General features: G+C 39.3%; 1 protein-coding gene across 1 annotated transcript; it reads left to right on the top strand.

The window, feature by feature from the left end:
* Nucleotides 1–1,165: 1,165 nt before the first annotated feature.
* On the top strand, nt 1,166–13,901 carry LOC139478650 (uncharacterized). The gene is made up of 12 exons (XM_071261211.1): nt 1,166–1,245; nt 2,243–2,395; nt 4,314–4,393; nt 5,247–5,382; nt 6,826–6,957; nt 7,864–7,881; nt 8,497–8,723; nt 9,238–9,383; nt 10,112–10,251; nt 10,663–10,756; nt 12,789–12,996; nt 13,814–13,901. Exons 1-11 carry the CDS (start codon nt 1,176–1,178, stop codon nt 12,961–12,963), a joined length of 1,371 nt encoding a protein of 456 aa, XP_071117312.1. The 5' UTR covers nt 1,166–1,175; the 3' UTR covers nt 12,964–12,996; nt 13,814–13,901.
* Nucleotides 13,902–14,199: the final 298 nt, after the last annotated feature.

The raw sequence follows: 14,199 nt of genomic DNA, 5'->3' as shown, positions 1-14,199 counted from the left end.
CCTGGATTGTCTGGTCCAGACTCGATTATTAAAAGACCGCCGTTTAACAACAAAGAAAGAACGAATATAGTCCATCTATTATCCATTCCAGAATGTTCTTTTGTTTAGGTTTCAAATTTGTAATCGAGAAATTGTCAAAATGTGTTTCGAAGCGTAGTCGCCAATTTGAAATTAGTGCCGTAAAGCACGAGGAAGCTTCCTTCTGATTGGTCATTCCATGGGATTGGTCAAAGGTCGCGCAAGGTCGATCTGACGTGACCCGTAATGGGATGTCCTCAGATCTTTGTTTAGCGGTAGCGAGAACTAAGATCTGATTTTAATGAGATTGAACAATACTCGGATGGATATGCGTGAGACACTATGTTTCAGCATGACATTCCAAAACTTATTGCACCGTATTTCAAAATAGCAATATAAAGACCATCAATCAATATTTTATGCCCAACTGGAAGATGTTCTGTCGACTAAACATCAGTGTGTTTCTCTGTTGTCGTGACCGCCTCCGTGGTCTGGTGGTAGAGCGTCCGCCCGGAGAGCGAAAGGTCAGGGGTTCGATCCCTGGTCGCGTCAAACCAAAAGACGTTAAAAGATGATACTTGTTTTTACCCTGTCTGGCGCTCGGCATTAAGGGGCTAAAACAAGGACTGGTCGGCTCGGAGTCAGTATACTGTGTCTGAGTGGGGTATTTATGTTAAACTGCGGCATGGTATCTCAGTGAGCTAGCACTATAAATCGGCATCAGTCCAGACTAGTACAAGCAGCTACACACACACATACGTGCATACACATGCACGTCGTTATATAAGTGCAATATCTGGACCCGACGTTAAACCCCATTTCACCTCACCTCACCTCTCTTGTCGGGCACATGTCCACAGCCATGGAGAAAGGGAGAAAACCTGGTAAACAATATGTCCTCATCAACATTTCGACTTAGATCCGTGTCTTCCCTCCACACTGTGTGTATGTACAAAGCATTGGCGACACATTCACTTCGTGAACTTTAGCAACTCAAATATGATGAACTTAACTAATAATGTTCAATGTGTTCAAGCCCGCTATAATAGCACTGATATTAACCCTGACGCTATGAAAGCCATTATCTACGTCCGGTTGTCTATGACCAGCAAACCACAGCCGGTAATTCAGCACTGTGTTCGTAGGTTTCGAGAGACATGGAGGATGTTCTCTTGTTCACTTTACTTCCACTTCTAACCAACGCCGTTAACGCTGGGAGATACCAAGGTATGAATTAAGTAAAGTGTGCCTGAATACTTTAACTCAACATATTCATACATAATGATTCATTTATTTTGGGGAAGCCTTGCGTTTCTTCAATTGGAATGATTGCAGATATTTAATGATGTGAGGCTATTAATGAAATACCTTAATTTCTCTTCCAATTATTCAAAATATTTTCAATCACTAAATAATGTTCGACGTAAAATGCTATTTAATTTGGAATTGTTCATCGATATACAACACAACTGCCTGACAACTGTTGAATAGTAGGGCAACACAAGGCATGTTTACCTGTACTGCATCCTTACACTGCTGGACGGAAGGTCATGTTACTTTTAGGGGTGACTGGATCTGGAAATCTCTATTGCGATAACTATTGAAATTGAAAGTGAGTGAGTGAGTGATTGAGTTAGGTTTAACGCCGCTTTTGACAGTATTCCAGTTATATCAAGGCATGTCAGCTTAATGTGGGAGGAAAGCCCGAAGGGATGCAGTTCACGGACGTTTACCACTTCGGTGAAACTACGAGCACGGCAATTGAAATTGAAAGAAAGTATTGCGATAACTATTAATATTGCAAGCAACTATTGCGATAAATAGCGATAGTTTTCAGAGTATCATTTTAGATGGATTTTAGAGTTGAATTAAACCTTGGAAGTGAAGTTTCCTTTGAGTGTGATAACCATAACAATAAATAAAAAGAAAAGTTTTAGCTGTGACTGATTTTTTTTCTTTACCCTAATAATTTAAGAAAAAGAAGCTTCCACATTACCAAGTGTAAATTACTACCACTCCTGATCAAAAGAAAAACAAATTTGAACAGCATTGCATGTATTTTATTGATATGGTAACTGCAATCGAAACTATCGATATTCATCACAGAAATCGATACTATCGATCGGAAACTGATTCAACAATCGATTTATTGACTTTAAGTGCTTACCAATTGCAATATGTGGATATTTCGATTTATCGTGACACCCCTAGTTACTTTTATCAGAATGCCAAGAAGGCTGGACAACGGTGAATAATGAGTGCTACATATTTGTGGAAGAAGAAGTTAACAGACAAACCGCATCTGACCGATGTAGAGAGCGCTATGGTGCTACGCTGGCAGTGATTACGAACAAGGAACAGAATAAAGCCGTCCAAGGTATGTTGAAGCGTGTATTCAATCAGACACGATACGTGAAGCTGTCACGATAATCGCCAAACACACACTGGTACTATTTGTGATGATGTGATCAGGCAAGGTAACAATTAGAGATAACATTTCCTCATATAACGTGCCTCTACAGTGAAGAATAGGTCTTCAGCAACCCATGCTTGTAAGAGGCGATTATGCTTGTTGTAAAAGGCGACTTTGCTTGTCGTGAGAGGCGACTAAGGAGATCAGGTGATCAGGCTCGCTGACTTGGTTGATGCATGTCATCGTATCCCAACTGCGTGAATTGAAGCTCATGATATCAATCACCGGATTGTGTGGTCCAGATTCGTTTATTTACAGACCGCTGTCACATAGCTGGAATATTAATGAGTGCAGCGTTAAACAACAAACAAACTTATAAAACATAGAAAACACATAATGCTTATTCTACGATACACACAAGTCGTGGTTCATAGCCAATTCCACTGGTATACTCACTGGACGAAGAACTAGAAATATAGAGACCATTTATCTCCATTCGACCCTGACATAGAAACACCAACTCTTGCATGTCAGTGAAGTAAGAAGTTCAATGTTTTTGAGTAGGTTGTTGGTTGAAGACTGAAGGTTGACGTCAAATGTCATGGAATACAGTCAAACATTGCTTTTGATATCAATATACCTTATTTGCATATAGCTAAAGCACTATTACCTGATACCTCGTAATCCAAAATATAACGATGACCCCAAATGAATATGAAGGAGGCCTTGCAAGGTTCATTTCTAAATTTCTATTTCGCTTTGGGATATCCCAGTAACCACATCTTGTAACCTACAAACGTACATGTCATTATTTTAAGAAGCCAAGCGACACTGTTCAGTCAGAAGTGGTTATTGTGATTTGAAACCTTTGATGTGATTTGATACCCGTGGTTGAATCGAGTACTTTTATGACATACTTAAGTCATGTGTAAGATTAAGATTTCAGTGTATCAACAATGCCTTCGGTATTTCTCATCAACCTACTCTCAAGTTGTACACACATGTTCCTCATCAACCATGTTCCTCATCAACCTGCTCTCAAGTTGTACACACTTGTTCCTCATCAACCAACTCTCAAGTTGTACACACATGTTCCTCATCAACCAACTCTCAAGTTGTACACTCACGTTCCTCATCAACCAACTCTCAAGTTGTACACACTTGTTCCTCATCAACCAACTCTCAAGTTGTGCACACTTGTTCCTCATCAACCAACTCTCTAGTTGTACACACATGTTCCTCATCAACCAACTCTCAAGTTGTGCACACTTGTTCCTCATCAACCAACTCTCAAGTTGTGCACGTATGCTCCTCATCAACCTACTCTCAAGTTGTGCACACTTGTTCCTCATCAACCTACTCTCAAGTTGTGCACGTATGCTCCTCATCAACCTACTCTCAAGTTGTACACACTTGTTCCTCATCAACCAACTCTCAAGTTGTACACACTTGTTCCTCATCAACCTACTCTCAAGTTGTACACACATGTTCCTCATCAACCAACTCTCAAGTTGTACACTCACGTTCCTCATCAACCAAGTCTCAAGTTATACCTCCTTGTTCCTCATCAACCACCTCTCAAGTTGTACACACATGTTCCTCATCAACCAACTCTCAAGTTGTACAATCATATCAATCATAAATATACTGTCTAGTTATATATGCATGTTCCCCACGAACGTATTCACATGTTATACAAACGTGTCCACCATGAACGTATTCACATGTTATACAAACGTGTCCACCATGAACGTATTCACATGTTATACAAACGTGCCCCCCATGAACATACTCTGAAGTACAAATATCTGTCTTATGAAAGAAGTCTCAAATTGTAAATACATGTCCCTCGTGAAATACTTTTCATTTTGATTATTTCCAGATCTTATCGATGGTCACAGGAACGCGTGGATCGGTTTACATCAGGAAGATGAATACTTTCGTTGGGACGACGAACACAGAGTAAGAACATCAACATGAACGTAATACAAGCGAAGTGCTGGTTTGAGTTTGTTTCTGTCTTCCAGCTCCACTGTTAAATTGCAACATCACCAACAAATATATGCACCATATGCACAGGATTACAGAAATTACCTTACTTCCCCTAATGAGCCCTGTCGGTTACATGTTCCGAACAAACAATTAGGGCTGAAAATTATCTTACATAGGATACTAGTAAGGAAGGATAAATAGAGGCATCGTTATGTCAACTCGCGGTTTCTAAAGTTACTTGGGGCGGGGAGGTAATCTGATTCCCACATTGGTACATGTGTTTCTCATGCAGCGGTATTGCTGTAATATTGCAAAATACGGCATAAAACGATACTCACTCACTCAAAGTTACTTCAGCTATTATGGCTTATGTCAGGAATGAAATCAGGTGATAGAGAGATCATTGCCTTCCTGTGATTCAAAGGCTCGCTGCTGTTAATAAAGACAATAGGCTAATAAGACCATTGTCTTGCTCGACAATGGTGTAAGGATCTATACCGAAACGTCGCCTATATTTAGTCATCCGTCAACTTCTAAGTAATATCTATCAAATAATTCAGGTTAATAGTCTATGTACATCAAAGACAAACATCGAATGCTCATTATCCTCTTTTCTCAGTGGCCCTTACATAGATGTGTCCATATTAATCAACACATTCTCATTTATTCTGTCTGTGTGAAGACCATTTCTGGTGTCCCCCGCCGTGATATCGCTGGAATATTGCTAAAAGCGGCGTAAAACATACTCACTCACTAACTCATTTATTCTGTCCCACATATTTCTACAGATATTAAAAACCAAACCAATTCTCATTTATTTTAGTATTCCGGATATACCAACTGGAAGCCACTACCCTACAACCATTATGGTAAACGGTGCACAAGGATACTTGATGCTGGGTTTTGGCAAATTGACAATTGCCGAGAAGAAAGCCCTTATGTATGTTCGACAATAGCTGGTAAGACCTAAGGCTTACTATGATCCATTCGGTTATTTATACAAGTATACATGTATAACGGTGCAGATTAGTACATCTTGCAGTTACGTTAAGGTCGATGAATGATTAAGAGCATATTTACTTTCACATAAGGTATTATATATTTGAAATCGGATCGAAATCACTTGACGTTTCATTTACAGAAATATATTCAATGGACTGGAGTTCTCTCTCACATCCAATAATCAGTTCTTATGTACATGTATTTGTTCTGAATAGAAGCTTATTGTGAAGAGCTGTGTCTTTAAAAGTATAAATACTGGAGATCTCACGTTGAAGGGTTCTAGTTCTCTCTAACTAGTTCAGAAAAATATAGAAACCTTTACTTCGAAAAATGTATCCATGCACAGTAAACTACGGTTATTACGAACACGCTTATAATGAACTGACGGATATAACGAACTTACTTTTTGGTCCCGACTACTTGCTGTAGTCATGCTGTATATGTACTTATAACGAACTACGGTTATAACGAACTAAAATTAGTAGTCCCTTTGAGTTCGTTATAACCGTAGTTTACTGTATGCATGCATGCATGCGTATGTCAGAGTTAGAGCCTCTTCAGGCCATAGAAGTAATAGTTAATCCCGATTGTAACGTCACAAATATCAAATGAAGTCACAAAAGTTCCAAGGGAGGCAATTTGAACGTTGACGCCTTTCACTTTTGAATTTATGGTAGGCGAATACAATTTAATCGATCTTTCTTCTTTTGAGTCTAAGAATTTTCGGCTTGAATTGTAGAAAACATTTCTGTGCTATCGTCATAATGAATTAACAATTCTATAAGGACAATATACTACCCATGTTTGAAGTTACGAAATAGTGCGTCCCGTGTTGTGAAAATGACGAAAACCGTATAATGAAGTTGCGACTGGCTGGATGTGATCGTGAAATCAGTGTGGCTCAAAGTGACTACCTATTTTCACTAAGCCACGTACTGTTATGGCCTCCCCAAGATTCATAAACACAAAACTCTTCAAGCGGAAATTATATCAAAGGAAGAAGTGGGAGTTTTTATTGACAATCTTCATTATATAAAGTTTCGACCGTTAGTTTGGGGATCATCGAATCACACTAAGCAATTAAGTAATTTTATAGATCTAATTTCCACACCTGTTTGTAAACATGTTTCATGGATTTGGAAAAAAAAAAGACAAATGTTACCAAAACGATATTGGGCTAAATACAGTCGTCGAAACACAACTGTGATACCTGTATCAAATACGTCTTATCGAATAACCATCTGTTTCGGCAGATGATCGTGACTAGTTGTTCTACTGCATTGACGTTATAATTTATAATTGTTTGTTTCACCATCAAAAGTATTTTATTAATGTTAATATTGAAACCCCATCATGTTTTAATTTCATGATTAAACTGAATCTACTCTCTGCTGTTTCAGATTGTGAACTTGGATGGACTGGTTATTATTGTGATCGGGAATGCCACTGTTATCCGGGTTATGCGTGCAATGGAAGCGAAGCTTGTCCATATGGCTGCGAGCCGGGGTATACTGGAAAAATGTGTGACGATTGTGAGTCAGAAGTAAAATAACAGTTGTTTGCCCATGTGTCCCTAGTCCTCACCCGAGATGTGTCCTTGTTTAACCCCTTTATAGCCGGGCGCCAGGCAGGGTAACAACAAATACCATTTTTTAACGTCTTTTCGTATGACGCGGTCGGGATCGAACCCAAGACCTTCCACTCTCCGGGCTGATACTTTATCAGCTATACCACGGGGTGGTCACGCAAATACAAACATTATGTTTATGTGTCATATATCGGACATGGTTGCATCCAAACAAATCTAACTCGACACTTTGATGTCATGTTATCCAATAATCAATATGTGTGTGTGAGTGTGTGTTTGTATGTGTGCGTGCGTGCGTGCGTGTGTGTGTGTGTGTGTGTGTGGGGGGGGGGGGGGGGGGGGGGGGAGAGGGGGGATGCGTGTGTACGTGTGCTTTGGGCGCATTCAGCCCATGTGCTTGTATTAACTATTGCTTAGTCTGAACTGATGTCAATATCTAATAATTTATTACCAAATCTGATGATACGACCCAATCAAATACCAGTCAATGTGATGAACTTCCTGTCGGACTGATACGATTAAATGCTTAAATGCTGTTCATTGATTGCATGCTAAAGAAACGCAATTCACACATTTATGGTCAGTGCCCGGATGATTTAAGTGGCTGTGAATCTACCGTAGGAATATGAAACTACGTGTTAGAGGATGCCCAGTCATCCACATAAATCTTCAGGTTTTTGTGAAAGTACTTCAGTATGTTTCGTGACGACCCATGGTACGGATGTGACCAACCCATGTGCCTTGATCGTTGTTGAACTTTCAGATACATGCATGTCTGTTTCCAATGAATTGTACTTGAACTCCAAGAATATAATGCTAGTATGTATTGACTTTTGCATTTGTTTTCCAGATCTAGTCAAAACTACAGGTGAGAATAAGGCTTCAACTTCCAGTCTCATCAATTCCGTCCTGCAGCATTTATAGTCCGTTACGGGGGCCACGGGGCGGCCCAGAGTTAAGTCCCTTGAATGTGGGTTCGAATCCCGGTTCGGTTTCTAGGTTTGTCAGCACCATACCCGTGCTCATGGGTTTCACCGAAGTAGTAAATGTCTGAGACCTGCACCGCTTCGGGCTTTCCTCCCACATTAAGCTGACACGCCGTGATATAACTGGAATACTGTTAAAAGCGGCGTTGAACCCAACTCACTCACTCACTATAGTCCGTCACATATATTTAGATACTTTTTAAACAATCGGGTGCAATAACTTAACATTCTAGAGATACTCAAATATTGGCAATCCACGTTTATGTAGACTCATACTACTGGTATACGAGTATGGCATGGCGTCATTTATTATTTACTAGCACAATGACATCGTAACGTCAACAGGGTGATTTACTGACGGATGACTCTACATCAAGTCCTCAAAGTTATCAGATGTTCAGTCCTTTCAGGATACTCAGTACCGACAGAGATCTATACACGTGAAATCCCTGTGCATGTGGTGTATACTCTATATTGTTTACATGACGTGATTGCAGTGTCCTTCTACTGTATGAAACAACGGGGTGGAGGCTACTCTCTGATGGTTTCCTTGTACTGGCCAGCTCGCCACTTTCGGAGAATCGGCGCTGTGGACGCCGAGGGCGAGATCAGTCCCCACTGCACCAACGACAGATTCGACATGAGCGATCGTTGGCAAATGCATTTGCATGTTCAAATAAAAAATGTGTCCGGAGTTTGGGAACCAGATTGCCCTGCGGAAACAGTAAGAATGTAGTATACATCACAAGTGTGTGTGTGTGTGTGTGTGTGTGTGTGTGTGTGTGTGTGTGTGTGTGTGTGTGTGTGTGTGTGTGTGTGTGTGTGTGTGTGTGTGTGTGTGTGTGTGTGTGTGTGTGTGTGTGTGTGTTTGTGTTTCGGGGCCACAAATGACATTGTAATTCGAGTAGCGTCCTTCAGGCACGTCAGGATCCTTATATTGATCGTGATTTTGAACTGTGTTTTCACCAAAGTGGTTCAGGTCGAAGACAATCATCCTTTTGGGTCCCCCAGGTATATTAACGTATTTTAACTTTATAAAGTCTAAAGGGTAGTAAGGCTCGCTGACTTGATGCATGTCATCGAATGCAGTTGCGTCGACCGATGCAAATTATGTCAATCACTGGCGTATCTGGCATAGATTTGCTTATTTAGAGATCGCTGTCATATAGCTGGAATAATGTTGAATGTGGCGTTAAACCACAAACAAATAAACAAATAATCCAATGTTGTAACACTAGGTTGGTGAGGGAATCCTTCAATGGACGTTCAGGCTTCAGAAGAAACAAGGCGTAGTGTCGTTTGAAGATGAGGAACTTCAAGTCCAGTGTGATCTGTCTGAAGCTGATATATTATATTATGACTCTGAGAGCGTCGAGATGGAGGAGTAAGTTTCTAAAACACATTTAGAAATCGTTTCCTTGCCTGCAAATATAATGGACGTAATAACAGCAATAACAGATAGTTATACAGTGAGCAGATATGACCCGTGAAGATCCGGTTAGAATTGTTCTTCAGCAACCCATGTTTGTCGCAAGAGGCGACTAACGGGATAAGGTTGTCAGGATCGCTGACTAGGTTGATGCATGTCATCGTATCCAAATTTCGTGGATAGATGCTCATGATGTCAATCACTGGGTTGCCTATCCAATACTCGATTTTTTACAGACCGCCGTCATAAAGCTATAATATTGCTATGTGCGGCGTTAAACAAACAATCAAATAAACAAAGTAACATAGAGCAGAAACTTTATTTCTCGAAGGTAATGTAGAAAGTTCATCTCAGGGAATAGTCAGAAGCCGACCAATGCGACAACCTCTTTCACAGAAACGTTTTTTATTCAACACATGTCATTTTTGTAAATGATCAGGGCTGACCAAAAAAAATGGAATTGAATTCAAACAGTTATTTTCCTATTGTGAGTGGATAAAATGTTTGGGCACATATACTTTTCGAAGTTCTTTGATAAGCTTTGATAAGTCCCGTTCTGAAGGGACAGATCTTAGCTAATCCCCGATTAGATGAATATGTATACCCAGTGAAAAGAAATTGATTACAATTTCGAAGCAGTGTTTTGTGTATGAACCTTAAATTACATGGTTTTTTTATTTCAGGAATGGAGTGAGACCCTTAACGTCAGCCACACAGACAAGAGTCAATGTACGGACATACCTTGCATATCCTGACACTCTGGAACCTGTCACAAATCTTAGCATTGGTGTTCCTGTCAGACTGATGGCGACGCTTCCTGAAGGTTTGCCTAAATCAAGCATGTTGTTATTCCTAGGACCACAAGGTGGCACTGTCTAGATTATAAGAGAGTGTATAATTATCTGCCATTTTAGCTTACTGTTCCAGGATTATTGTCTTTAGAAACATGTATTCTCCTGTTCTGCTGTTGTACATGACGAGTACGACCAGTTATGCAAATACATAATAAGCTGGACTTTTGTGGAGATTAAAAGAGCTGCCAGCAGACTTGCGGTGACGGCAGTTTAGTTGTGATATTCCCCCTTGTTGTGATAGTCAAATCAGGAAAGAGGTTTCAAGCAGGACCGGATCAGGGAGGTTTGGAAAACACATATGTGAATCTGGGGACCGGTACATGCGTCACTTTTCTCAGTGTATTCATCTTCAGAAGAACATGTCCATCTTCTTGTTACAGGGGATGATTTAGTCAATCCGTTGTTTTACCCTTGGAACTGTCAAGCTGCATCTCCAGATGGAAAGGTTACTGTACAACTGACCGACGACTCCGGGTCAGTTTGAAGTCACTCACTCCCAAATGTCCAACTTGACATGTGACGAAAAGGCAGTAGATGGCCATTTGCTGGAAGTAAAATCTGGTCTCCAAGTGGGGTTGAATACTTATTATCCGTTCCTCGCTACAGATAGGGACAGGAAACACTGATGTCAATTTGGGGCATCAACATGGACATCACACTCAACACGCCCACATTCAAATTCACCCTAATAACCTGATGAATACACATATAATACAGTTTGTTAATGATATAAAGAACCATCTTTTAACGTCTTCTTAACAGAAAAGCCAGAATCCACGAATCTGAAGTTTTGACTTTGATTTCACCTTTGCACTTTTCAGCATCCCTTTTCTGACACTGAATCTGGATCCCCAAACTTTGCTCACATCAGTGTGATTTTATCAATATTTGTTATCAATGTGACTAATATTCAATTCATCTAAAGATTAAGCACCTAAAAACCACAAGAAAGCTGTATGAATAATAATCTTAGTCTTAATTGTAGGTTTATGAAAGATCTAGTGATATGTATCTATTGCTTCGATCGGTGCACTAAACGCTCTTTCAAGTTTTTCTCCCTTTTCTCGGAATTTGTCACTATTATATAGTTGAGGTGATACAACGTCATCAAAATTTTATCTTTTTATTAATATTTTTGGAATATTTATAATACATAGCGAAAAGAAATTTATTTCATTTTCGAAGCTGCGTTTTGTGTATGAACCTTAAATTATATTTATATTTAACTTATTTCAAGATTCGAGTGAAACCCTTAACCTTAGCCACACAGACAAAATCATCAAAATATTATTTTTTAGACTAATTATTTTTTCTCTACAATATAAATTCGAAAATGTTAAAACGCCCTTGTTTCAGAATGATAAAGTCACGTGAGTGAACATTTTGCGACTGGTCAGGTCAATGTGTAGTTTTAGGTCACATGTCAGGTCCCAGATCAAGGTAATGAGTATGTCGGTCAAGGTCACCGTCAGTGTTACCCGGCATGACAACATTACAGGTGAACATTTAGTATTTACAAGACACTTTTATCTAGTTACTTTCTTTTAACTTGATAGTAATCTGTTGATCATGATTTCTTTTGGATTTCTTTTCATATTATAGAAATAATGTCTGGGAAACAGGCTTTCATTGCTATTGAATGACAGGTGTCTGACACATTTAGCGCCATGGGCTACTTTCACCATGCCCTTGATCAAATTGTTATGCATTGACATACTAGTATCTATTGCCATATCTATATTAGCGGTGAAGGTATCTTCTTTAGAATACGTATACATGTAATTCATATACTTGAGATTTGAGAGTTGAAAATATTTGTTTAGATGGTAAAGAAACTCTTTAAAACTCTTTTCCCAAGCGTCTCCTACCCCTCCCTCTATTGAGAATTTTATAAAGACTTATGTCAGCTGAAAACGACCAAATTATAAAAAGCTTAGGTAAATTTCTCTTCCAAGTCATGAACATTCGAACGGAAACACAGTGTTGAACGGTAAATCATTATTAAATCTACCCAGCATGCAAATATATATACAGTATATTTCCATTGTATTATGGGCCGGTGGCCTGAAGTACCCAATAGATTTGTCTGTCTGTTTACATGATTTCACATGATTTAAACTATTTGTTGAGAGCGCTCGTGTACAAGTTGAAGGTGAGCTTCAGTGTTTAATGAGTGAGTGAGTGAGTATGGTTTTACGCCGATTTTAGCAATATTCCAGCAATATCACGGCGGGGGACACCAGAAATGGGCTAGTGTTTAAAGAAGAGGATGTTGCTTGTGTTACCATGGTTACCGTGTTTTCATCTACTATTTGGGGCGGTCGGGTAGCCTAGAGGTTAAAGCATTCGCTCGTCACGCCGAAGACCCGGGTTCGATTCCCGACATGGGTACAATGTGTGAAGCCCATTTCTGGTGTCCCCCGCCGTGATATTGCTGGAATATTGCTAAAAGCGGCGTAAAACCATACTCATTCATTCATCTACTATTTTGGTTTCTCTTTTCCAGTTGTTCTCTGAATAAAGACGTCGGCTTTGGAAGGATGGGCGAGGGCTCTGGTGTGATTCAGTCGGAGATATTTCCCATATTTCAGCTGCGGGGTTACAGTGACGTGGTGTTCCGTTGTGCCTTTGTACCTTCCCTCACACCCGGATATAGGAATCCTGTCTGTGTTCCTACATAGTGGATGACAGGTCAACGGCAAGGTCAATGTATGGTGAGAACATAAATGTCAGTCATTGTAAACAAGAGGTAGTAAACATGTAATCAGATCTTAGTTCATAATGATCGAGAGGCTGTAAATCCTGACCCGTTCTTCATCATGTCTAAACCGATCGTTGTAATTCAGCTGGATTTTGTAAATATATACACAGATCTTCATATTAACATAGAGTTTGTACATAAACTGAGAAGCATAAGAAACCTTACCTCTCAGTTGATTTTGTCATAGGTTTGATTTTCAATTAAAAATAAATTAAGTAAGCGATATTATACATAAAAAAATTGCTGACTTGCTTTTGGTCAGCACTCAAGAAATTTTCTACATGCCCTATTTTTTGTAAATAAAATTGAATTTTAACTTTTAAAAATTAAAAATAAAAATTTCGCAAAATACCCACATGTTAATGGGTACCTTGGACATGTTATCTTTGAAAATCAATCAATTGTTTTTTTATGGCTAAAATTGACATTTCAAACATGTCAGGCGCCATATGGTAACAGATTCATTTCTAACCCCAGTCTACATAAAACCAGTTTATTTTTTCACAAAAAGTACCGAGCCACACATTATTTTTACTTACTGTTAAAGGAATTATGAATGATAGTTAAATAGACATAATCATATTTAATAACAATAAAATTACATAAAAAACAAACTCGGTACACTTACTTTTGGTCCTCGCTTTAATGAAACTGATCGTTGTAATAAGTTTGAGAGAGTAAATATGCAAATCAATCTTTATCAGCAATAAGAGGTAATCAATACCCAAAACAATGGTCATGATGTTCATTCGTCCATGTTTTTATTTTAGAAAATAACAGCGACCAATTCACGACATTCACGACAGAGTGTATGTAACAGCTCAGCAGCCAATCAAATCCCCGCACGGAAGTGGGTCTTCAAAACAGAAACTGTTGACATGAAATAAACAAAGATATCACTGTCTGTGAATAGGAAATGGATCGTGTTGTCTTCTCGACCACAGCTTCTTGTCCTTTGTGTAATGCCATGTGCTTTGTAACAGTGGGTATTGTTGTGATTTTGTGGTCATTGCGGCAAATGATTGAAGCGCTGGTAAAATGTTGAGTGCTGTAGTGGCCACAAAGTGTGATTAGAGTTACCGCCCCTGGTTGCTATAAACACATATGGTAGACTCGCTCGTCCGAGATGTTTCAGGAGGGAATAGTTTCTAGAAGG

Source organism: Haliotis cracherodii, unplaced genomic scaffold (genome assembly GCF_022045235.1).
Source record: "Haliotis cracherodii isolate W230 unplaced genomic scaffold, xgHalCrac1.p SCAF_4, whole genome shotgun sequence".
In the NCBI taxonomy this organism is placed as follows: Eukaryota; Metazoa; Mollusca; class Gastropoda; order Lepetellida; family Haliotidae; genus Haliotis; species Haliotis cracherodii.
The sequence above is the reverse complement of the archived record's forward strand: the minus strand, read 5'-3'. Positions and strand labels throughout refer to the sequence as shown.